Source organism: Trichomonas vaginalis, chromosome II (assembly GCF_026262505.1).
Source record: "Trichomonas vaginalis G3 chromosome II, whole genome shotgun sequence".
In the NCBI taxonomy this organism is placed as follows: domain Eukaryota; phylum Parabasalia; order Trichomonadida; family Trichomonadidae; genus Trichomonas; species Trichomonas vaginalis.
In genome coordinates this window covers 10,510,681-10,534,147 of record NC_067204.1, presented here as the reverse complement: position 1 = coordinate 10,534,147, position 23,467 = coordinate 10,510,681, and the positions used below count along the sequence as shown (strand labels likewise).

General features: G+C 34.2%; 14 protein-coding genes and 4 pseudogenes across 18 annotated transcripts, besides 1 other annotated feature; 7 read left to right on the top strand and 11 right to left on the bottom strand.

The window, feature by feature from the left end:
• Positions 1-206: 206 nt before the first annotated feature.
• On the bottom strand, positions 207-443 carry TVAGG3_0521010 (uncharacterized protein; the record flags this gene model as incomplete). Its single annotated transcript, XM_051237223.1, has 1 exon — positions 207-443. One exon carries the CDS (start codon positions 441-443, stop codon positions 207-209), a length of 237 nt encoding a protein of 78 aa, XP_051095047.1.
• A 51-nt stretch (positions 444-494) lies between these two features.
• Positions 495-23,467: part of a mobile genetic element that runs on past the window's edge.
• Positions 981-1,690, bottom strand: TVAGG3_0521000 (uncharacterized protein; the record flags this gene model as incomplete). Its single annotated transcript, XM_051237222.1, has 1 exon — positions 981-1,690. A coding segment is annotated over one exon (710 nt), but the record flags the coding sequence as incomplete, so codon positions are not given.
• On the bottom strand, positions 2,582-3,016 carry TVAGG3_0520990 (uncharacterized protein; the record flags this gene model as incomplete). The annotated part of the gene is made up of 1 exon (XM_051237221.1): positions 2,582-3,016. One exon carries the CDS (start codon positions 3,014-3,016, stop codon positions 2,582-2,584), a length of 435 nt encoding a protein of 144 aa, XP_051095045.1.
• Positions 3,062-3,301, top strand: TVAGG3_0520980 (uncharacterized protein; the record flags this gene model as incomplete). Its single annotated transcript, XM_051237220.1, has 1 exon — positions 3,062-3,301. The coding sequence occupies one exon, from the start codon at positions 3,062-3,064 to the stop codon at positions 3,299-3,301; it is 240 nt and encodes a 79-aa protein (XP_051095044.1).
• Positions 3,620-4,183, top strand: TVAGG3_0520970 (uncharacterized protein; the record flags this gene model as incomplete). The annotated part of the gene is made up of 1 exon (XM_051237219.1): positions 3,620-4,183. The coding sequence occupies one exon, from the start codon at positions 3,620-3,622 to the stop codon at positions 4,181-4,183; it is 564 nt and encodes a 187-aa protein (XP_051095043.1).
• Positions 5,666-6,627, bottom strand: TVAGG3_0520960 (organellar and viral DNA polymerase type B; the record flags this gene model as incomplete). Its single annotated transcript, XM_051237218.1, has 1 exon — positions 5,666-6,627. A coding segment is annotated over one exon (962 nt), but the record flags the coding sequence as incomplete, so codon positions are not given.
• Positions 6,718-7,760, bottom strand: TVAGG3_0520950 (annotated as a pseudogene). Its single transcript has one exon. A coding segment is annotated over exon 1 (1,043 nt).
• TVAGG3_0520940 (uncharacterized protein) lies at positions 8,280-8,686 on the top strand (the record flags this gene model as incomplete). The annotated part of the gene is made up of 1 exon (XM_051237217.1): positions 8,280-8,686. A coding segment is annotated over one exon (407 nt), but the record flags the coding sequence as incomplete, so codon positions are not given.
• TVAGG3_0520930 (KilA, N-terminal/APSES-type HTH, DNA-binding family) lies at positions 9,075-9,902 on the bottom strand (the record flags this gene model as incomplete). Its single annotated transcript, XM_051237216.1, has 1 exon — positions 9,075-9,902. A coding segment is annotated over one exon (828 nt), but the record flags the coding sequence as incomplete, so codon positions are not given.
• On the top strand, positions 10,011-10,385 carry TVAGG3_0520920 (uncharacterized protein; the record flags this gene model as incomplete). Its single annotated transcript, XM_051237215.1, has 1 exon — positions 10,011-10,385. One exon carries the CDS (start codon positions 10,011-10,013, stop codon positions 10,383-10,385), a length of 375 nt encoding a protein of 124 aa, XP_051095039.1.
• On the bottom strand, positions 11,028-11,740 carry TVAGG3_0520910 (organellar and viral DNA polymerase type B; the record flags this gene model as incomplete). Its single annotated transcript, XM_051237214.1, has 1 exon — positions 11,028-11,740. A coding segment is annotated over one exon (713 nt), but the record flags the coding sequence as incomplete, so codon positions are not given.
• Positions 12,094-13,083, bottom strand: TVAGG3_0520900 (annotated as a pseudogene). The gene has a single exon. A coding segment is annotated over exon 1 (990 nt).
• TVAGG3_0520890 (keratin-associated protein family) lies at positions 14,105-14,914 on the bottom strand (the record flags this gene model as incomplete). Its single annotated transcript, XM_051237213.1, has 1 exon — positions 14,105-14,914. A coding segment is annotated over one exon (810 nt), but the record flags the coding sequence as incomplete, so codon positions are not given.
• Positions 15,321-16,098, bottom strand: TVAGG3_0520880 (annotated as a pseudogene). Its single transcript has one exon. A coding segment is annotated over exon 1 (778 nt).
• Positions 16,116-16,542, top strand: TVAGG3_0520870 (annotated as a pseudogene). The gene has a single exon. A coding segment is annotated over exon 1 (427 nt).
• Positions 19,362-19,937, top strand: TVAGG3_0520860 (uncharacterized protein; the record flags this gene model as incomplete). Its single annotated transcript, XM_051237212.1, has 1 exon — positions 19,362-19,937. The coding sequence occupies one exon, from the start codon at positions 19,362-19,364 to the stop codon at positions 19,935-19,937; it is 576 nt and encodes a 191-aa protein (XP_051095036.1).
• TVAGG3_0520850 (protein of unknown function, DUF4107 family) lies at positions 20,226-20,648 on the top strand (the record flags this gene model as incomplete). The annotated part of the gene is made up of 1 exon (XM_051237211.1): positions 20,226-20,648. The coding sequence occupies one exon, from the start codon at positions 20,226-20,228 to the stop codon at positions 20,646-20,648; it is 423 nt and encodes a 140-aa protein (XP_051095035.1).
• On the bottom strand, positions 21,766-22,350 carry TVAGG3_0520840 (phage tail repeat-like family; the record flags this gene model as incomplete). Its single annotated transcript, XM_051237210.1, has 1 exon — positions 21,766-22,350. One exon carries the CDS (start codon positions 22,348-22,350, stop codon positions 21,766-21,768), a length of 585 nt encoding a protein of 194 aa, XP_051095034.1.

Below are 23,467 nucleotides of genomic sequence, written 5' to 3'. Positions count from 1 at the left end.
TGTCATAAATGCTTAAACTAACTTTACCCTTTCTCCCTCGTATCTGATAGAATGTATTTTCACGAGGAACGAAGAACAAGTTCTTGAACTCATGACCGTTGTAGTTTGTTATCTCAATAGTTTTCGTCATTACATCCAAATAAAAATTTTCAGTAAAAATAAAACTAACGTTAAAAATTTCTCATAACATAAACGTTCTCATTACTTTATAACTCTCTTCCTTTCTCCAACTCTTCTAACTTCTTCTTAAGTTCAGCAATGTTGTCCTCATGAAGTTTAATCTTTCTCAAAATTCCTTCTTTATCTAATGGTTGCTTTATCTTTCTAAACTGAACTCTACCATCCTTCATAGTATGAATGTAAAAACCTTCTGGAATAGTTCCTGATTTAATGTATTCTACCAAAAACTTTTGTTTCATTGCTTCAGTGACTTTATTTGTCATTTCAATCAAATAAAAATTTTAATATTAAATAAAAATAACGTTATTTTTTCAGTAAGGAAACGCAGGAGTTTTACGATTTATTTGAGGCGTGGGTTCTGGTTTAAATGTTGGAGTCGGTTTAGGAGTTGACTTTTGAACAGGAGTTTGTACTTCCATAGGTTCAGGAGTTATTGAAGGTTTTGCTTGTGAAGGCGTTGGTTTTGGCGAATGTGTTGGAGTTTGTTTAACTTCAGCTACTTCAGTATTATTTATAACATTTGCTTTATTTCTTTTCAACATCATAACTGCTCCTGCTGTAGCTAGCAAACCTAGTGGGAGACCATATCTTATATAAGGACTTGACCAAATGCTATTTTTGACAGGAGCTGGTGGAACACCTAACCTTGGTGAAACTGCTCTTTGCCATTGTGCAGCTCGTAAGAAATATTCAATAGGTGCTCCATAATCGTTTGGTAAAGTTTGTTTCATAGATGGTGAAGGTTCGCGAGAGCTTGATGAAGAACTCATTTATAAGCTTTAAAAATAAACGTTCATCCTTTATTCCTCACTGTCGTCCGTGCTAAGTTATAGTCATCTAATCTTATTATGGGGATGCCATTAGCACGCACCTGAATGGCAAAGCAACAATCCCTCATAAATCCAATAAGTGGCTTTGGTACGTTTTCAGTTGCTAGTTCAATAGGTCCTTTAACAGACAATTTGTATGTTATTGGAGCAGTAGATGTTTGACCTTGTTGGAAGCAAAAGTCCACTTCTGTTGGAAAACCACATAAGAAATGTGTGTTGTCATAGCTATCCCATTTATGTTCCACACTACCATCATCCACCAATGACCTCATAACATCTTCATTAAATCCTATCATATCATTGTTTGTATTGCAAGCGTTCGCAACCATTTCATAAAATACAGGTCCATATGATTTTTCAGGTTCTGCAGGCATATTTCCATAAGCTCCCATGGAAAGCTGAAGATATTTAAACTTAGGGTTCTCAAAATTAACATAATAGTTGTCTTTCTTTCTAAATAGTGCCCAAATACTTTTAACATTAATAGGCGTATAAGCTGCTGTAAATGTTGCACTTGAACTATCTGTATTCTTTGAGAATGAACCGTCCATAGGAATCCAATCCATAACTTTAACAGGAAAACATAAAGCCTCGTTTGTATAATGTTCTACAAGTTCTGTATAAATGTTAGGGTCTAAAGAGAATGACTTTGGATGAATGAAACATTCATTAAAATCCATCTTTGTTCGAAATAGTTGCTGGGTTACAGTTGTAATAGTAACTGTTCCACTAGCTTCTACTGCCTTCGTTATCATAGTGAATGGTTCATTCCATGGAACAAATTTATTTGTCGGTGGATTTGAATCTGAAGCAAATGCAACTTTAAGAGTTGGATTGAAAGCAATGATATCATTTACAGATATAGATGTGCATTGTAAGGCGTCGCTACTGAACTTTACTTTAAGCTGAATGTTTCCTGCAAAAGCTGGAATAAATCTTATAGCTTCTAATGGTAAAAACTTTCTAACAGGAATTCTTAAACGAAGCTTAAAATCAAATGATTTTCCTGCTGTAATTGGACCACTAACAATTTGTCCTGTTCTGCATGTTCCCGAATGACTCCATACATCTTCATGTCGAGTCTTTGAGAAAACATCTACTTTCTTTATTTGTTCGGTAGTTTGTGAGTTTGAAGTTATATATGCTTCTTCTCTTGCGTTGTCTTGAGAATATACGATACGACCATTTGCAAGGATTTGATATCCAGCAACTGCATAGAAAGCGTCATCGAAACCAATCCAAAATCCTGGTGGGTTTGTTTTATTGGAACCTGAACCAATTTCTTTATCTACAATAAATTGACCTTCCATTTTATACGTAATGAATGTATTGTAAAGGTCCAACATATTTTCACCAGGAGGTGAGAGATTGAATGTTACCCATGTGTTATCTTTAGCAGTTCCAGGTTGTGATGGAATCTTTGCGTCAGAATATTTTCTATTAGTGTCACCAATTTGAACTGCATTGTCTATGATATCGAAATATGAGCGAATCTGATGAATATGCTCTGCTGGAGTAAATTCGTTTAGCTGTTCGTTCTGCATGTATTTACTTCAGATAAAAATATCTATTTACTTCATTATTCTCACTCTTCTTCTTGGCATTCGTGGTGGAAGTTGTTTCTTGACATTTTCAATGAACTGTACATTCTCTTTTGTCTCAACTTCTTTCACTGGCGGGTCAGGGTTCTTTGACTCGGTTTGTTTTTCAATGAAATTCACGAACTTTGCAATAAGCTCTTGGTTCGTTATTGAAAGTACATCTGGCTTCTTTTCTTCTTGTTCTTTTGGTGGCTCAGTTTGAACAGAAGGTTTTATATGGACTTCATGGACTTCACCCTTGCCATGCACCTTAATGTTGTCGCTCTCTGCATTCGCTAATGGTACCTTTCTTTTTCTTACGTATATTTTACCATCTTTACTCTGACTTACGTAATAGAAAGGATGTTGTATTCCTCTTGCGTCATTTAATATAATAGACTCTCGCTCTGATTTTGACAAGCTCATTTTACATCGGTTAAAGTTTTAATTTTGTTTTTTATCTGCAATCAAATGACTCAGACAAGCCCTACGGACAAGACCCAAGGTGTCATAGATGTTGAAGCATTGAAGAAAGAAATTCGTGAGCAAATTTTATCCGAACTGAAGGAACAAAAACAAGAACAAAAGCCAGAGAGACCAAAGAGAAAACTTAGTGAAAAACAACTTGCTGCATTAGCTGCTGGAAGACAAAAGAACCCACGTTTGCTGGCAAAGAAAGCTAGAGAAGAAGCTGAAGCAAAGAAAGAGTAAATGGTTTATTTTTATCCGAACTAAATGTATAGACAAATACCTTTATCTGTTGCGTTCAGTAGTGAAAACCCTGACGTCAAAATAAAGGGGAACAGAGTAACGTTTAAGTTTCCAACAGACTGGATTGTGAACATAAATGAAGAGAAGTACATTGGCATAACATCTATGTATATAACACGTGCTTTCAGAAAGGTTGACTTTATACTTCAAGTCGAGATAGAAAATGACGAACAGTCTTTAAGCGCCCAAAACATTCACATATACAAATACTTTAAAGACGATACAACATTGTTGCAATGTATGATTTCATTTAATGAGATGTTCGAGAAAAAGTTCAACATTGAAGTACAAACTTTACAGCCTTTACGTGAGTTTCTTGCACAACTGAAAGAAGAAGGTAGTCAGCCACAACTTATAGACTTTCATTATGAATTTAATGAAAATGAAGATGGAACTCATGACTGTCAATTCATTGTATTCTCACCATTCAATGAAGTCGCTAAAGAGAAAAAAAATCCATTACGTATAAGATTTCAAATCTCCGAACCAAGTGATGATTTTAAGAATGTTTTCAATTATGATGCAATGCTTCCGAGGAAAAATGAATTTTCAAAGATTGTAACACCTGGCATTTGGGATAGAAAGCAAGCTATATTATATTCAAACTTAAGTAAAGGAGTTGAAAATGAGTTCATTGGTCATACAAGAACTTCACCACTTCCTAACCCTAAATACTATAAATTAACTGGCTTCAATCGTGAGTTTTGGATAGACATGTTCTCCACTCATGACCATAAATGTCCAGTGTTCTTGCCTCCAGACCATAAGGACTGTCTCTACATTGAAGCACAACTCTTAAACTCTACCATCGCAGTATTGTAAAATCTACGCTAGCTTTATTTTTATCACGAATGACCTCATTCATGACCTCATTCATGACCTCATTGCTGACAAAAATAAATGACCTCAGAACTTCAACTTACGAATAAAGCTTGTTTTAGTCGTTATTGAAAAGTTGAACTTTTCAGCAAAGCAAGGTTGACATGACTTACATAAGTCGAATGCAATCTCTTGACCATCATGAAGTGCTTTGTAAAGTTTCATTAAACTGAACTCAGAGTCTTTGTCATATGTTCCAACAGGTATGTGAATGTTCTTATCTTCATTGTAATAGCATTGTATAGCTTCAGGAAACATTTCATTAGCGGTTAAAGCAATAACATCTTGCTTCACGCCTTTCATTCTGCAGTGAAATGCAACTTCATTTAAATCGTTAGTGAGTAAGTCTATGTAAGGTCTTCTTTCCACAGAAAATACTTTTATAAGCTAAACTTTGTTTTCCAGGGGTTTTTCTGCAAAGTCGCTATGAAATTGACCAAGGTTCTTTCCTATAAGTTCGCGACCATATCTCTTCTTAAACTCTGCTGCAAGCTTTGGGATGTCTTCATTATATAAGTGCATACTGTCGTATCCTGGTAAAAGATTTGAAGTCCCATGTCCTCTGCAGTACAGAAATACTTCATTCATAATACGTTTTGACATAGACAGAATATTAACACCAAGTGGACAGAAGTTAAAGTGTCTGCAAATGCTTTTCGTTAGCTTGAAAATAGTTTTATCTGAACCCATCCAAACCTTCGAACTTCACTATATGGTTGTAATTTCTTATAGCATATCTTATAGCATCTTTGTCATTTACTATGGTTATTTTTGACTCAATAGGAGATAGAATAGTTTTGCCATAATGCTGTTCAGAATGAGTTTTATAATAATTTCTTGTAAGGGGTTTTCTTCTTTCTTATACTTTAACCTTAACTCAAACAACTTCTTTACTTCATCTCTTATTCTCATATCTCTGTTTCCATCGTAATAGTATCCTTGCAACACTTCACATTTGACACCTTGATATTTTATGAGGTCTTGTAATGTTATATGGTCAACATACATGAGACAGCAAGTGTTTGAACTTCTTGGAACGTTAAGTTCTGGATTTAGTTCAGGGTCGCAAACTATTAAATGAAAGTGTCTGGGTATACCAATCTCTGTTATCTTAATGAGAACAAAGAAGCCAGACATAAACTTTTCACCAATGGGTTCCTTTTGGTCATCATCGAATAAATGTCTCATGAGATACTCTGTGCTTAACATCTCATCCTTCAATACTTTTGGAATACCTTCTAAAGTATAAAGTCTTGCTATAGCTGAAGGATATAATGAAACAGTGTCGAAGTCAGCAATGAGTTTCTTTTTGCTCTTTTGTTTCATGTTATCTGACAACATACATCTTCCACCTTGAATGCATCTCGAAATAAATTCTCTTGGTTTATTTGAGAGGTCATAAAGATTTCCATTCGGGAAGTATACTCTGTTCTCAACAATTTGTTAGCAATAGAACAAATACTAACGTAGTCATAAACGTTTAAATCAAACTCTTTCAATAAGTCATTGCGGAACTTTACAAAACCTTCTCTTAAAATTCTTACATCTTGTTTGCAGTAAAACGTGCTATATTTTTCTAAGTCGAAGTGGTTTTCATCTATTCTGCAACCTTTGATGGAATCTATGTTCTTCATAAATGTATCTGCATCATGGATAAACTTACATGCTTCAGAAATGACACCAGTTCTGTTGTCATTTGCTAACAAAACACTGCTGTAGTAGTTATATGGAAATACTTCTTTCGGTCCTGTTTGTAAGTTAAACATAGCAGGAAATAGTTTAAGCTTCTTATTTATAACACTGTAAGAGTCTTTTATAATAATTGCCCGTCCTTTATATAAGCCAGTTATTTGCATTGTTCGTGAACCTTTAATGATGGGAGTTCCTTTCACTTCTGTCATGTGTCTTAAGATGAAGTTTATGTCATAACTGAGGTTATGGAAATATATTAAACTCTTGTCAGGAAGTCTTTCCAAAAATTCTGTTGCACAGTTTTGACCCCAAATGCTTTCACTAACTGAACCATCTTCACTGTCATAACAGATGTTAAAAGCTTTATGAAAGCCATCCGTACTACACTCAAAGTCAGCAAAGAAAACGTGCTCAGGTATGAATTTACATTTAGCTTTATTTACTTCTTTTGACTCTGCTTTCTTCTTCAGTTGTACACAATACTTTGGAGCATATGTCAAATCTTTAAATGGTGCAAGGTTCTGTTTATATAAGTCAGTAGTATATGTGAAAAGTTCTCCATAAGAAATAGGTTCGAAATATTTGCACTCCCACAATGTTTTCATAACATCCCATAACGGTGTTGTTCTATCATAACGAACTACATATTTATCTTCTCTCTTTGTATAAATCTTCATCTGTTTCTCAATGTTCATTCCACCACAAGCTTTGAGAATTTCTTTATAGTTTCGAATGAAGTATGTTGTCATTGGTAATCTTTCATTTAGCATGTAGTGGTCTTCAACAAGAAGTAAGTCAATAGTTCTAACAGTTTCGCATTCTTTTGGTATATATCTCTTTATTTCATTATGTCTTGACTCATTGAAATAACCAATGGTAACATTAAATGATATACCTGTTGCGTCAGAAATTTCTTGTACTTTACTTTGAGGAAAGTCTCTAACACGAATGACTTCTCTCATGTGGTCAATAGTTTCTTCATTTACTCCAGCCTGAATGCAAGCATAAACGAAACAATTGTCCTCTGTCATAAGTGTTGCAGTTCTTTTGTTCAGTTCATTGAAGATTTGGTAGCGTTCAAGATTTATAGGTAATGTGCAAAGATACTTCCAGAACTGACCGCTTCTCTTCTTATAAAACTTCTTTTCACCATTATCTTTCCAAAAGCTTTCTATAAGTGCTGGGTTTCCTGTTTGCTTAAGAGCTTCCAAAATGGCTTTCTGGTCATTTGTCAGTGTGCTTTCATCTCTATATGGTCTCTTTTTTGGTTTGCCTTTCTTTACATCTGACATCGTTAAGCCTTCATATTCTGTTAAATCATACATCTTTATTTCGGTAAGATTCTTTATGTTTGTCAAGAAGAAGTCATAGTGCATTTCAACAATACCTGCGGCATTTGCTTCTATCTCTGATATAAAGTTCTCCTTCAAGAGCTGATGTAGTAATGTTCCAATATTATTGAGGTTTAACGTAGAACATTCATACTTTCCACCAAGTTTATAACATACCATCCATCTCTGTTGTGAGTTTATTTTAATTTTCTCTAAGAGTCTCATGAAAACCTTACCGAAATGTTTGTGTAAGTAGTCTCTGTTTGGTTCATCTAAAGCTTCGATGTTAAAGTCAATGAGTCTATTGCCTGACTTCACATTTCTCTTCCTATTCTCTTCATCTTTCTTTAACCATCTCTCACCTTCTTTTGGTTTGTCGTCAATGGAACGAATGACATCGTTAGCTTTGCGAACTTGTTCTATAGCGCTCTTAAACATCTCTCTTCTCTGTTGTTTCAGTGTGTCGTCTCTTCTTCTTGTTTCACCAACGTTCGCATTTGTTATGTCAAACATCTCTTGACGAACATCATGCGAAAGAGCTTTACGAGTATGACCAACGTTCGCATTTGTTATGTCAAACATTTCTCTTCTTACTTCATGCGAAAGAGCTTTACGAGTATGACCAACGTTCGCATTTGTTATGTCAAACATCTCTCTTCTTACTTCATGAGGTACTGAACGTCTATGATATAAGTCAATAGCAACGTCATTTAAAGGAAATGCTATTGCATGGACTTCGTCCTCGCCGCGTTGCGGCTTTATGAACTCATGAATTCTATCATAACTTATTGCACCATTATAGTCTTTAATGAAGTCAGCGAGTGCTTTTTTTGTTTGTTGCGTAATGCTTTGCAACATCTATATTAGCTTCTGTAAGAAGTTGTTTTATTTCCGAGTGTTCTAACTTAGACAACTTCCGATACATCTTTAGTAGGAAATAAAAAAAATATTTTTGAAAAAATTAGATTAGATTTTTTTTAAGTTATTTTTCAAAATAATTTAATATTTTTATTTTAATGAAACACATGCAAGATTGCAAGTTCTTTTCATACAATGCTCTCGCTACTGCCATCAAGAATGAGTTCAATAATGCTTCAAATGTTAATATTATCTTTAACAAGAAGTTTGTGAAAGAATCTAAGTTTGGTCAGTATGTCAGACCATTAGCTATCGTCATTGACCGCAAACGTTATACTTCACAAGAGTTAGCAGTAGTTTTGAAACAAAAGAGTTTCTTCGTGAATGTCAAAGATACTCATTATACTGTCATAAAGAACTCTAACATTGACTTCTTCAGTATTGCTATGAATCTTTCCGAACAGAAAGAATATAAGAAGGGTGAAACAAATGTGAAATATTATCCTTCATCTCTGAAGACAATAACGAACAAAGATGTTATACAGAAATTCTTACCAAAGGTTGAAGAAGCTTCAATTGACATTGACGAAGGAAGTGAAATGGTTGAAGAAATTGACCCTGAAGCTATTTAAGCAAAAATATATTTTTGGTTAGTCTTCATATGGATATTTTACAACAATTCCCCAATGTATAAACTTTTCATACGCTTTTTCATAAGCTTTATATACCTTCAGAAATTTTGCATAATCTTTAGAAGCATTTAGATATTGTTTAAATGCTTTGTATGTCTTCATAAATTTTGCATAATCTTTTACATGCTGTTCGTTCTCCTCTTCTGTCATGAGTTCCGAATATTCTAAATTCATGTTCTTTCATATGAGATAAAATTTTATAAAAAAAAATAAAATTAGCTTAGATTTTCATTCTTCCTCTTTGAAGTTATCGAAATACTCTGTTATTTTTTCCTTTAACAATGGTAAGTCTTCTTTGAATGTAAGTATTGTGCAACCTTTGATGTCATAGTGTGTTTGAGGAAGAGTATTTTTGACAATTTCCTTTATTTGCTCATTCGGTGTCATTGAAATCGGTAAGTTTTCACGATAGAACCAGTTTCTGTCAGATTTGTAAATCTTAGCAAGGTCATAAAAGCTTTTGTTGTTTCTTCTGACTAAATGCAACATAACCATATCTCTGTCTTCTTCATTTTCCATCTCTTCAGCGTAAATCATATACTTATAACTCTTTTCCTTTCCTTTTGGTACTGAACGTGGTATTCTTTTCTGTATGCTTTTGTCTTTGGATTCAATGACTTCATCTTTTGCTTGAAGTTTCTTTTCCATCTGTTCGCGTTCTTGTCTGTGAATTTCGTCAAGAAGTTTACAAACATACCAAGCATAACGAGGTGAAGCCCACATTGCTACAACATTTACGAGAAGTCTATGAACATAATATCCTCTCAAACCGTTTGGCAATTTTTCACGATTTTCATAGAGTTTTGGCGACTGGGGTTTTTTACCTACTCGCTGTTCTTCACTGTTTTCAGAAAAAAGTATGTCTCGCTGTGCTTCATTTAATAGTTCAATAGTGCTTTGGTTCCTAAACCAGTCTTTAGGAAGTTTAGTATCTGGAGCATAACATGCTGTCAAAATACTTTGCATTTGGTACATGTCATCTTTGACTGAACGAATGAGACGTAACTGTTTGTTATATTGTATGTACTCGTATTCTTCATTTATTGCTTCATGGACTATAACTGTTGTTGTGTTCTCTGATGTTGTCATTACTGTCTTTACATACAAAATAAAAAAAATAAATAAAAATAAAATTAGCGTTATTTTTTCTGAGATAAACACTATTTCTTCACAACATTAAATTTTATCCTGTATGAAATGACTTTAAAAAGATTATTGACTGACTTCGAATACTATCTCATTGACGCACTGACAGACCCTCAAAACTGTGTTGAAAGTTCTTTAAGCTTTAAGATTGAAGGTACGACGCATTTTGTCTTCACTTACGTATTGAAAGAATATGACCGTTATCATAACGAAGTGAATCAAACACTAATAAAATTTGTAGATAAAAAATTGGTTAACAATGAATATTTTAAACGTGAAGACCCAAACACTGCTGGAGATGATGAAGAATACAGACAAGCTATTGAAAAAAATAACGCAAGATTAGATGCAATAGAAAAGAAGTTTAATGAATGTCTTACAAACACGTATGAATATCTTATGCGGTGGGAAGCTAGATGGAAATAAATTTACGTCAAATATGCAATTTATAAAATCTTATGTCGACAGGCTACGTAGCACAGTGGTCTAAGGTGGTGTTATGGAGGGGTCAGAGTCTGTGGTTCGAACCGCGACAGCGCCGTATTTTCTTATTTTCTTTGTTTGTCTTGTTTGTCGTGAATAAAAAGTGTCATAAAAGTGCTCTATCTTCCACGGGAATAAATAAAAAATTTACTTTATTTCTTCTTTATTTCTTTGTTCCCGTGGAAGAAGGGTTTTGCTGTTTTTTCTCAGCCGAAATCAATGATTTTTTCATTTTTGGAATCCTTAGCGAATGAGGAATCTTTTCTCTCGTGGAAGCTTTGAACAAAAATATAATTTAGGTGAAGAGGTGAGATCTCACCTGTTTTTTCACCTCTTTTTTCACCCCAGTTTTTTCACAAGCGTTTTACATGAATTGTACGATGTATATTTGAAATCCTAAACAATTTCGTAGCTTCTATTTCTTCTGTCAGTATGTCAAAAGTTTTAACAATACCGAAGGTTTCTTTATACTTCTTCTTGACGTCAGATAGAAGGAAATCTTCTGCTGTTGGATAGTTTTTGTTCAGAAATTCTAACATGTTCATTTTATCTTCTGCTGGCTTTTCTGCTTCTTTCTTTAAGTCTGCATAGTCGTTTCTCATTCTTTCTATCTCTTTGACTGAGTAGTTATATTTCCTAATTGCTGCCTTACATTTTGAACATTGCGGGTTCATTTTTGCGTTATACATTGAAATAAAACCAGCTAAAACAACTAAGGCGTCAATTGCTCTCTTCATCTCAAACATAGCGGGTCTTATTTGTTCGTTCCATACTTTGCCTCTTCTATCTTTATCTCTTATTTCCCAAACACATTTTGCAACTAATGAAACAAAGTTATCGTAAGTCTTAAACTCCTCAGATTTATATATGTCAGAAATGTTTTTATATACCATGTCGCAATCTTTGTCCATAACCTTATGGTTGCAATGAAAACCAAGGAATTCATAATTTACTTTACGTATGAACTTCTTTATTTCTACTGAGTCAGTTGGTTTCACTTCAATTTCGTCGAATTCAGGAATAGTGAGTTTTTGTTGTTGGATTTCAGGCAATTTGGGTAAATGGTCAATAATGTCCTGCATTTCATAAAGATATTCTTCATTTTCTTCATCTTTCGCACTACAGTCTAAATTACTTGTTAAAAGTTCTTGCTTTATCTTCTGGATTTTTGTTTCGAAAGTATATGAAGAAGGAATGAAGTTTTTCATCTCTACTAACATTGACGTAGGATTCATGACTAACGAGTTTGGTGCTGTTGTTGTTGTTTGAATTGTTGTTGTGCCGATTGTTGAAATCATATCTTTTATACAAAATAAAAAAATAAAAAAATAAAACTAACTTTATTTTTTATTTCGGGAAAATTCATGAAAATTCAAGAGGTGAAAAAAGAGGTGAAAAAACAGGTGAGATCTCACCTCTTCACCTAAACATTATTTTTGGTCTTTTGTGAAAATTCATGAAAATTCACGGGGTGAAAAAAGAGGTGAAAAAACAGGTGAGATCTAACCTCTTCACCTAAATTATTATTTTTGTCTGATTTACATCTAATGAAAAAGTTTAGAAGAATTTTCTTATTCTTTCTGGCATATTTTTGTCTTTCCAGTACTCCCGCTCTAATGGTCCCAGATGTGTTGGCTTCGACTCTCTCAAGTTCTTAGATGGTATAACATCTTCAACGCCTCCTTCATATCTTACTTTATAAGTGTCATCGTTTGTGTTATAGCCAAGTATTTCAATAACCACTCCTCGCTTTGCTTCGTCAATGGTTTCAGCAAGTTTGCCATTACTACTTTCGACTAATTTATGTCGAGGATAAAACGCAATAGAGTCGTCGGCAGCTTTTATAAGATATCCATTACCTTGCGTAGAGTCTACGATATAATATATTTCGACTTAACCTTAAACGTTTCTTTGTCAACGGTTTGTCGTCAAGAACTACACGAACTTTTGTACCAGGAATGAGGGTAAATTGTGTTGAATTTCTGATATTTTGTGTTTGGCTTCGTTTCTTTTGTATATACTTTTCTTCTTGTTGTTGTGTCATTGAATTTGGTGTATGTCCTGTTGTAGAATGTGTTGAGGAATTATATATACGAGAAAATGTTTCATTGTTTCTTCGGTAAAGTCTCGCTCTTGGTTTAAATCTCTGAGAGTCCTTATGAAGCGGTTTATGATGCCGAGTATGTTATGGTTATGGTCTTCAGTAGTGTAGTGAGTTATGTTATGCTTAATGAGAAATTCTGTGATTTCATTGCTGAGGTATGCACTGTCTTGGTCTGATGTTAAAGTACTTGGGTTATGTTCTGCTACAAACTTTTGTAAAACTCTTAACACTTCACGAGTTCCTTTATTTTTCATTGGATATGCATATGCTTTACGAGTGTTAACATTTATGAAGATGAGGAATGGTTTATGGCCACATTTTCTGCTTTGAATGAGAGTGTCAAATTGGTATGCGTCAGGAGTGTTGGAGTAAATTGGTAAAAAGTAGTCGTAAGGGTTTATTTTTGTTTGATGTACAACATTTTTGTCAAAGAACTTTTTACTTCAGCTCTGTTAGTAAATCCCCACTCTTTGCAGCTTCATTGAACTTCTTAAATGACCTCCATGGATGTTGTTCGAATACTTCTTTCAAGCTCATTTATGTAAAGTTAAAGAGTTTAACCAACTCGTATCCAAGCGTGCATTGTTATATAAGGAGGCATATAATCTTTTCCATTACCTGCTGGGTCTGTAATACCAGCTACAACATGTGTATGATTTCCTGCAGTTCCACAGAAAATACCTGTGCTAATCTTTGGGGTCAGTTGAATATCATATCTGTTCATTCCCTGTCTATTCGAACCCGCTGCAAGATTTATATAACCTCTTTTTGTTATTGAATGTGAATGGTTTCCTTCCACAGATGTTCTTCCACTGAACCTATGCATATGTGAAGGAAGGTTTTCAATACCTATTTTCTTTGAACCTCCCATCTTCATTGACTGCGTATTAGTGTAGAATGGAAAACTGTCAACTATTTCATACCATCTACCACCAAATAAAGTGTTTGGATTTATTGGATTCATAGACGTATAAACAGCTCCTATAGGATATATTAAATCATATATGCTCATAACTCTATAAACATATTCTAAAGAACTTATGTCATTAAATACCATTTGGAATGTATCTCCCGGATGAAATGTTGCATTTGTTCCACTTTTATAATGTAATGTTAGTTCAATAGAATTATCCAAGAAAAATTCAAAAGTATCTGGTTGAAGACCTCTAACAAATTCAAATGGAGTTGCTGGTTCACCATTTATAATTTCTGTTGTAAATGTCATTGTATCTGGTTTCGAAAATTTCTTTGTTAGTTCTGCATCCACATAAGTTTTATCTGCTTTCTTATCTAACATTGTTGGTAGTTCATATGCTTCAAAGTTTCTGGCATGACTTTCAATGTTCCTGCAACTCTTATCTAAACTGTTAAGAGTATCTTTTACGCTTGTACTTGGATTTTCTAATGGTGCACTTGAACCAAGGTCAAAGTTCAATATTATGTCGTCTGCTCTAACAGTAGTGAAGGATTTATGTGTATGGTTCTTGTCAGCTTTACTGTCTAATGTAGCTTGAAGTTCATTTATATCGGAGATGTTGTGTTTATGAGATTTCAAAACTTTGTTCATTGCTTCGAGTTCAACTTTGTCAGCTTTACTTTTAATAGCATCTTCAAACGTTATTTTTGCCTTAACTCTCAAAGTAAATCTTGGTTCAACTAATACACCGTTAACATTGAAAGTAGAGGCATAAATTTCACCGGTATAACCAAATGCTTCTGGTGCTTTAGCTACATCATACTGTACAGTACAGCTTATGTCATAACCTTTAGCACGAATGTATTTATATCTTCTTTCATTAACATTTTTTGTCTTCGCTTCATCACTTCGTGTTAAATATCCATGGTAGTCCGTTATAATCTGTTCGTCTGAAGTTATATAATGAACGTGGTTCTTGACTTTATCACTCAGAGCTAAAAGCTCATTTTTGTTTGCTTTTTCGGCTAATTTCTCATTAACATCATTCACTTCTAATTCAACTCTTCCGCCAGAACTCTTATTATCATTAATCTTTTTCATTAATTCGGTAATTACGTCATAAAGACTATATTCTGTTTTCGGTTTTGTAAATAATGAGTCAAAATTTCTTTTCATCATTACATCGCTGACATTAATGATATCACCAATTCCTTTTTCATTTATTCTCTTCATTAATTCTGCAATAATGACGAATATATAATCTGTTAATTTATTCTCTTCATCGAGGGTTATAGAATGATTTGAAATTGAATCATTAACACCTCTAAATAAATCAATAACTTCGATACACGTTTTTAATGTCTCGAATAACCCGACCAGTATCCTGTTGTTCATGTTCTTCGTTCCCGTCGTTACGTGTTTTATATCTCTAACCATCATCAACGCAGCCATAACCGGAGGGTTTGTTGCTATCTGTCGAAAATCCGTCCGTTATGTACGGTATATCTAAATAATTTCTTTGTGTTGTTAAAACATTTGAAACAAGTCTTTTAAAACCATCTACAAAATTTCCTGTTTCACCTAATGTTCTTGCAGCATTTACAAGCTCACCCATTCCCGCTTTTGACCCCAAAAACGTCCATATTGCATTTATTTCACTCTGTATTGTTGTCCATTTCAGCGAAACTAACCCCCGCATTCGCTAAGCTGAAAATGAAATTCAGTGGATCGAACTTAATTCCACCTTCTTTTTCAATTTCAACGAAACTCACTAACATGAGATTTTAAGTATTCTTTCGTTAAAATTGTTTTCCCCGATGTTATGTCATTAACGAAACTATCACCGTCAAAAGTTAACGAATTCAATTTCGTCGTTGATGCTTTTATTTCATACACCGCTTTATTGATAGTTTTTGGCTCACCTTCTTTAGAAGCATATGAAACATTAATGAATGAATTATATGTATTCGTGAATGAATTAAAATCAATGATTTTCATTAATGACGCCTTTAATGATTCATTTACTGTCGAATCCCTTAAAGTAATTAATGAACTGTCGTTAATGAAAGGTACACTGCAAACCGTCGAGTTTGGATCAAATGCTGTAGTTGGTGCAGGAATATTAATGATATAAGTCATTAAATCATTAAGTGACGTAAATAATGTTGTCGTTTTTGATTTAATTTCTTTAGCATCTGTTATATATGGTAATTTTATTTCTGTAGTTTCTGAATTAAAGATATTCGCTAAAATGTTTTGTAAACTGTTTTGAACAGCTGTGTAAACCGTTGAATCCGGAACTCTTACGATTTCACCGTCCTTAATAAAAGGCATTGCACATGGTGTAGTGCTTGGGTCAAATCTTTCGGGATTATAATTCAACATATATTCTAACGCTTCATATACAGACTTATATACTGTTGTGTCGTTCTTCATGACAACTTCACCATTTACAATGAATGGCAAGTACATGGAGTTAAAATAGGGTCAAACTTTTCATAGTCCTTCCATGTTATGTATTTCTCAGTATTTCCATCACTGATAACAATATATTTGTCAGTAAGTGTGAGAGAGTATTGACCAAAATATAAACGTTTAGCTCTGTCAGCTTCATACGCATATGCAGCTATACTCATATTTTAATGAGAATAAAATGTTGTTCTATTTGCAAAGTACAGACCCAAACGAATACGGACAGTAAAGCTACAAACAAACTTAGGTCTTCAGAATGAAGCACTTGCTTTCAGAGTTGTTGACTTCAATACTATCGCAACTTTTGTCATAACAGATGAAACAGATTTCATGGAGTTTGAAATAGATGGAAAGAAGCACGAAATAAGATTTCACAATAATGTAGAATATAAGATGGAAACATTAGCTGGAGTGTTAAATGCTCTCATAAATACTACAATAAACAAGGATAACGAAGAAAACTTAATGAATGTTAAACTTATTGCAGGAGTTTTGAAGTTCAGTTATGCAAAGGAGTTTAAGATAACACGAATGAGTCATAGAGTTCAATTGCTTCTGGGTGCATACCATATGACATTTCCTTTGAAAAGTGTTGACAAAACGATTGAGATGAAATCTGTTCCATACGTATGTTATGGTAATTGTTTGTACATTGAGTCTAAAATAGCTAATGTCACAGGCATTTCAGGAGTTAATAGTAAAGGTTCAGTAAATATAAGTCTTTCTGTTATGCAGTCAATTCAATGTTCATTCCAAACGTTCCTGTCATAGCAACTCATTTAGGTAAATGGATTCGCATTAGTCCTCATAATTTGAAAGACATGCAATTCAGACTTGTTGACTTTCAAGGCGAGCCTGTAGAACTGAAGGCACCAGTGCGAATGACTGTTGAAGTTGACTTTTTAGAAAATATTAAATGCAACAGCTTACAAGAGAACTCAGAGCTAAAAATATAAAGTATGAATGTTATGTATTAGGTCATGAACTTTGGTTGTTGCTGTTTGATGAAACAAATGAATTAGTTATGTCAGTCAAGAGAACAGAAAAAGGCGTCAAAGGCGCCGAGCGCAAAGCGCTATATTGTGTTAGTGAAAACTGCACCAAGTCAATAAGATTAGGTTTGCATTATGAAGATGAGTTCGATACTGTTGAAGAAGTTTTGGATAGATATTACAAATTGCTTTAATTTACTAAAACATATTTCAAACAAAGTTTATATTCTGTTGAAAGTTTTGTATATTCGTTCGAATATTTATACTTAAACTCAACTCCTGTAGTTCCTGGTGTTTCAATGATGCGGATGTTACCTATTTTCATGAATGGTGGCGTTTGACCACAGCATTCGATTTCAGGGTCGAGATAGTCAATGACACATTGTTTCCCTGTTATTCGTGATATAACTTTTCAAGGTCCTCCTTTGTTAGAATTATTTGGTTCTTGCTTATAAGATTTGTCAAAAGCTTCTTATCGTCTTTGAGTAAAATTGTTTGGTATAACTGAAGAAGGTAATGGTCTACGTTATCTGAAGGATTTGTTTGAACATTTGTGTAAGGGTTGTCGTTGGCTTCTCTTGAAAGAATTTGGTCCAGTGGTGGATACTCTAACTTAACATCTGATGTAGCGTTAGCGTTTGAAGCTGAGTTTAAATTCACGGATTTCAGTTCTGGTTCTTTTTCTTTCAAACACTCTGAACTATAGTTCTTTATGACAATATTGTTTGTCGTTCGTGAGTCAACATTTGATGTTGGTTCAATTGGAACATTAACGGCACCAGCTAAGATGGATTTGCTTCTCATTTCATATAGAATAAAAACCTTTTATATGTATGAAATGAACAATATACTCGACAAGGGTTTGAATGTAAAGCTAACGAATGAAAATATTGTTGAATTCACTGAGACAGGAGCTGTGTATAAAGATGTAGAACTACTGAACAAAAGAGCTAAGGGAAGAAGCAGGAACATGAACAAAGGGTGGAAGCCTATAAAAATTTATGTCAATGATGGCTCAGGAGGTTCAAACATAAAGTATGCAGAAAGTTATAGAGTTTATGCTCTCAAAGGTGAAAAGCCTTCATTTAAGAACAGCTATTCTAACGCATATCCTCAAAAGCTAACGGATGGGAAGTGGATGATATGAATGACAGCAAAAATATTAACAGAAATGGCGACAGAGATGCATGGAATTTGTTTACCATCAGTCAATTGAAGGTTAAACTTTAAAACAATGTTGGTCGTTCCCATGGAATATTTTTGACTTTAATGGTATTAGTCATGATATGAATCTCAAGGTATGAACGAGGAGAGATGAGAGACTTATATGCTTCCCAAATTTCTTCAAAAGGTAATGTTATACCTGACTGTTTCCAAATGAGTTCAATATCATAACGTGAGAAACCTTGAAAGATAACGAAGTCAGTTATGAGACGTTTTATGTTTAAAGCTAAAAACCTCCATGTTTGCATAAGTATTGCTACAGTTAAGTGGTAATGTCTGACTTTAGTAATGATGTTAGCTAATGGTGAGTCTGGTTTTGACACTAAACCTTTCCGGCGAAGTCGTCGCAAACGAGCAGAGTGTTTTGAAGATATTTTTTGAAGGGGTATTTTGAAAGTTTTGATAGAATGTAGTTTGTCAGTCGTTTCATATCGTAAACTCCTGAGTACTGACGTAAGTGGTGTTTGTCAATAATTCTTTCCATCTCCTCAGAAGTCTTTTGCATTCCTGACTGTATAAATTCAACGATGGCATAATATTTCCTCTTACGTCGAATGTAACGTTGAAGAAATTCAATGAGTTCACTGTCTGGAACTTTAACGACAGAGGCTTGAACTTTTGACATAAATGTTTTCGCTGTTGAGTCCATAGAGTCTGAAGTTGCTGATATAATGATTTGGTCATAATATGAGTCATTTCCTAAACGTTCTGTTATGAGTATATGACGAATTAAATTAAATGTCTTACCTGAACCCATCTTTCCACAATAGAAATAAACGCCATTTGAACAGAACTCATAGTCCTTACTGAAAGGAAGAATGAGAGAAGAGTTAAGTTTGTCTGTAGTTTCATTCATGTCTTCATCTACGTCATGTATTAAATGCTTCATTTTATCTCCATTAAAAATGCAAGTCAGAAATATTCAGAACATAGCACCGAGTCTAACTGACAAGAGTATAAAGATATACTATGAACACGTTATGATGAAACCTACCAAAATTCAAGAAAGTCAGTATACTTATGAATATCCAAGGCACTGGGTAGAGTATGTAGGAGGTGAGAAAGCTATTGAAATCAGACAGGTTCGAAGTATTCCAGCAGGAAGAACAATATTATTGAAGAACTTTAATGTTTTGAGGTATAATGATGAAACAAAGAAGCAAGATAGTTTTCCTGTTGCTGTGTATGTGAACCTAGACACAGGAGATGACATGAAAGTTTTTAACACAAAGCTTCAAACGGTAGTGAGAGAACAACTGACTGCGGAAGGACATCCATTACCTTCAGAAGTTAGCATAGCATATAATTTTGAAACAAACTCAATAGATTTTAAAGTCATCTCTGCAAAGAAGTCAGGTTTTACATTTAATGAAGCAGATGTATATTCGAATGAAAACTTCAAAGCTATTGCATGGTTAGATAATGACGATTGCTTTAAGAAAATATTTAAATTCAGTGACTCAAAGATGTCAATAGATGACCTTCGTGGAATGTTACCATCGACGTTTACAGTTGAAGGTTCAGCAGGATTGCTTACAAGATTGTCAATTGGTGGTATTTGGTCTCGTGAGAACATTGTTATAAAATCCAGTATAAGTGAATTTGCTGAAGAATCTATATTATGTCTTTCAAACTACATGTATTCGCCACCGAAGCATTATAGTATAACAAACTTTGTCAGTAAGTTTAACATAAGACTTGTCGAACCTTCTTCAATGAAAGATGTTGTGCTACCTAAAGATGGAAAGGATGGACTCATTATTGAGATGATTTTAATAGCATATTAAATGAGCTTGTTCTTGAAGGTCATTCATGATGAAATAACTGTTGTAGAAGATGTTAGCAATTGTTCAGACATTTTGAAGCGAATAGATGATATAAGAAAGAAGTTTATGAATGAGAATGTTTATGTTTCATTGACTTTCTCCAGTAACGAGAACTTTTATGAGATAATATTGAAGAGAGATGATTTTAATATGGTGTAAATGGTAGCTTGGGCAGCTTTAGGCGCAATGGGAACAAAAGCATTAGCATTTGGAGCAAAAGCACTTGGAGCTTATGACGCAGTAAATAAAATGAGTGGAGGAAGAGTTTCGAAGACATTAGATGCAAATAAAGGAAAGATTGGAGGCTGGGTTGCAAAGAAGTTAAGATTAAATAAAATAGGACTCATAAATAAAGCATCCAATTTGGTTGCGACTGAGTCAGAAAATGCTTTAGGAAAGGACGATGAGTTTGCAAAACACGCAAAAGACTTTAATGACCAGATGAAAGGTGAAACAATGCATTTAAATAGAGTCGATGGAACTCTTCCTCCACCAGTAGTTCTTCCGTATGGTCCCTATGGAATGTATGGAAACCCTTACGAAAGACCATTTGACCCATTGACTGGTGGAAGTAACTGGTATCATTACGGCCGAAGAAGAAAGACAGTCAAGTTGGAGACAGACGTGAAGAAAGCAACTAAAAAGAAACCAAGGAAGAGAGTTATAAAGTAATGAGAACGTTTATGTTATGAGAAATTTTTAACGTTAGTTTTATTTTTACTGAAAATTTTTATTTGGATGTAATGACGAAAACTATTGAGATAACAAACTACAACGGTCATGAGTTCAAGAACTTGTTCTTCGTTCCTCGTGAAAATACATTCTATCAGATACGAGGGAGAAAGGGTAAAGTTAGTTTAAGCATTTATGACAACAAACATAATGGGAGATATATAAAAGCAATAGATACAAACGGTAAGCGTGTTTCATTAGCTTTGTCAAAACTTACTAACATTTATTTTGACAGTGACTTTGACTCTGACGATTGGAGTGACAGCAGCGATACTGAAGAATATGAACTATTGTGTGAAGCACAGCAATGGGAAGCGCTGCAATACTTTTGTAAATGAGAACATTAGTGGGAACGTTAGTGAGAACGTTTATTTTTTCATTAGTGAAGTCGTTAGCGAAATGTTGGTGAGGTGAAGTGGTTGGTGGTTTTGTAAATATTTAAGGTTAAGTTAGTGTTTGTGTTTGTGTTGTAAAATATACATTAGCGGTTTTGTAAAGTGTCAAACCGTTATCTTGGGTAAGGTGGAACGCAGTGCCGCCGTACCCAAGATAGGGATACTAACTCCCAATAATATTTGTTCATTTGAGTTTGAAAGTCATTTAGAGTTTTCTCAAGACTTTCGTCTGAACGAACTGTAAAGATTCTCATTTCGTCAAATTTGTCTATTGAAATGGACCTTTATACTGCCCATGAAAATATACTGCGAACATAAATGCGTTAGTTCTATTTGAAAACAAAACTCTTCTAAATGCTATTGCCTTTGCATCTGAAGGACTTTGAAGCCAACGAATTGGATAGTCAAACCTGTATGCTCGGGATGAAATTTCTTCATCTGAAATAGTCCTACCAGCATTTGTAAAGATATAGTCTAACGGTTTTGTATCTGCTACTTTTGTTCTTTGTTTTTCAACCTGAAGCATTTAATATATGTAAAAATATATTGTTTTAAAATGGTATGCCATTTCATATTTCTCATCTAACAAACAAGTTTCCCAACGGTCTTCTCCAACAAACTCAGCGTACATTTCAAATAAAATAAAAAAATATTTTTTTTCTTTACTTTACATAACCGCCTGCTGCCATAAGTCTTTGACGCCAACCCATACCAGCTAATGAAGGTTGACTTGGTTTAGTTTCCAAACTAAACTTTGGTTTTGGTTTATCTTCAGTTTTTGGTTTTTCTTCTTCTATCGGTTTTTCGTCACTTTTCGGTTTCTCTGACTTTACTTCACTTGCAGGAACAGTTGTGTCGTCAACATCTTCATAAATATCATATGCCATTTGTTTTTGTTTTCCTTTCAACTTTTTGTGTTTGTTGTAAAGTTTAGAATATTTCGACTCTAAGTCAATGAGATGTTCTATAATGAACTGTTGGTCAGTGAAGTAAACTTTTCCATCTGTTGTCTCGAAAGCTCCTTCAGACTTCAATATTTTATTTGTGAGAGTCTGTTTCTTTTTTGAGATACTAGCCGTTCCATTTTTATGAAAAGTGACTTTGTAGTTAGGGTTTGTATTTCCAGACCTGGCACTTTCTATTATTGAATTTTTCTCTTCATCTGTAAGTTCTTTGACAGGTTTTGACAATGGTTCTGAACTTTTTGTTTGTGGTGTCAAATCTACCGTTTCAACTTCTTCGGTCATTTTCATCTCAGTAAAAAATTTTTAGTTTGGTTTGTTTTCAACTGGTTGTTTAGGTTTTTTAAGCGGTCTAAAACTTCCTGAGGTATAGGAAGAACTTGACAAACACGTTGTGTAACTGCTGGAAGCCGACAAATCCATCTTGAACCCATTTGTCTCAATGCTGTATTGTTCATTTCATCTCAGTAAAAAACTTTACATTCCCCACGTTTGAGGCGGTTTGAGGTTGGTTATTGTTTACCCATTGTTGTGCATGGTTATATCCTCTGTTAAAGAATCTTTCACCTTGGTCCATATAGTGTCCTGCTTGGTTATAGTAGTCATTTGCTTTGTTATAATAGTTTCCTGCTTGTCTTCCTACATTGTCCATCCATCCTTGAACTTTTCCTCTTGTTTCAGGATTTGGAATAAGATTTGTTGCATCTCGTGCTACATCCCAACCTTTTGTACAGTTTGTATAATAGGTTGTGCTTTCTCTTTCAGTATACCTAATGTACTCAAAATCTTCCTTCCAACTCCAAATACACCTCTGGCTATTGTTCCCACTGCGGGCAAAAATCTGGATGCAACTCCTGCTAATGCGCCAAATAAACCCATTTCTTATGGGTTAAAAATGACGAATCCAAACAAGGACCCCTATGTTTCTAAAGCGACAAAGAAAGCACTCATGGTAAAAATCTTTAGTTCAACACCAAATGCTTGGTTTTATGGATATCTTGGAAAACATTCCGAGAGTTAGAACAGATGGACCACCATACTGGCTAATATTTGTCGGTCAAAACACAAGATACTGTGAAGCCATACCATTATGGTCCAAAAATATTTTAGATGTGAAAACTGCTTTGACAATATTCGTTGACAAATACCATCCAACAAAACTGACATCTGACTGTGAAAGTTCTTTCAAATCAGATGATGTAAAAAACTATCTGCGTTCAAAAAATGTAAACCAATATTTCATTGTCGACCAAAACCATTCTGCTCTTGGTGTCATTGACGGTTGTATAAAAATGTTAAGAGACTTAAAACCAACCACAAGGTGGTGAAGCAAATGAAATGTCATATGACGACAAATATAGACACTTCTCCATGGCAAAGATGAGACAAGTTTTAAATATTT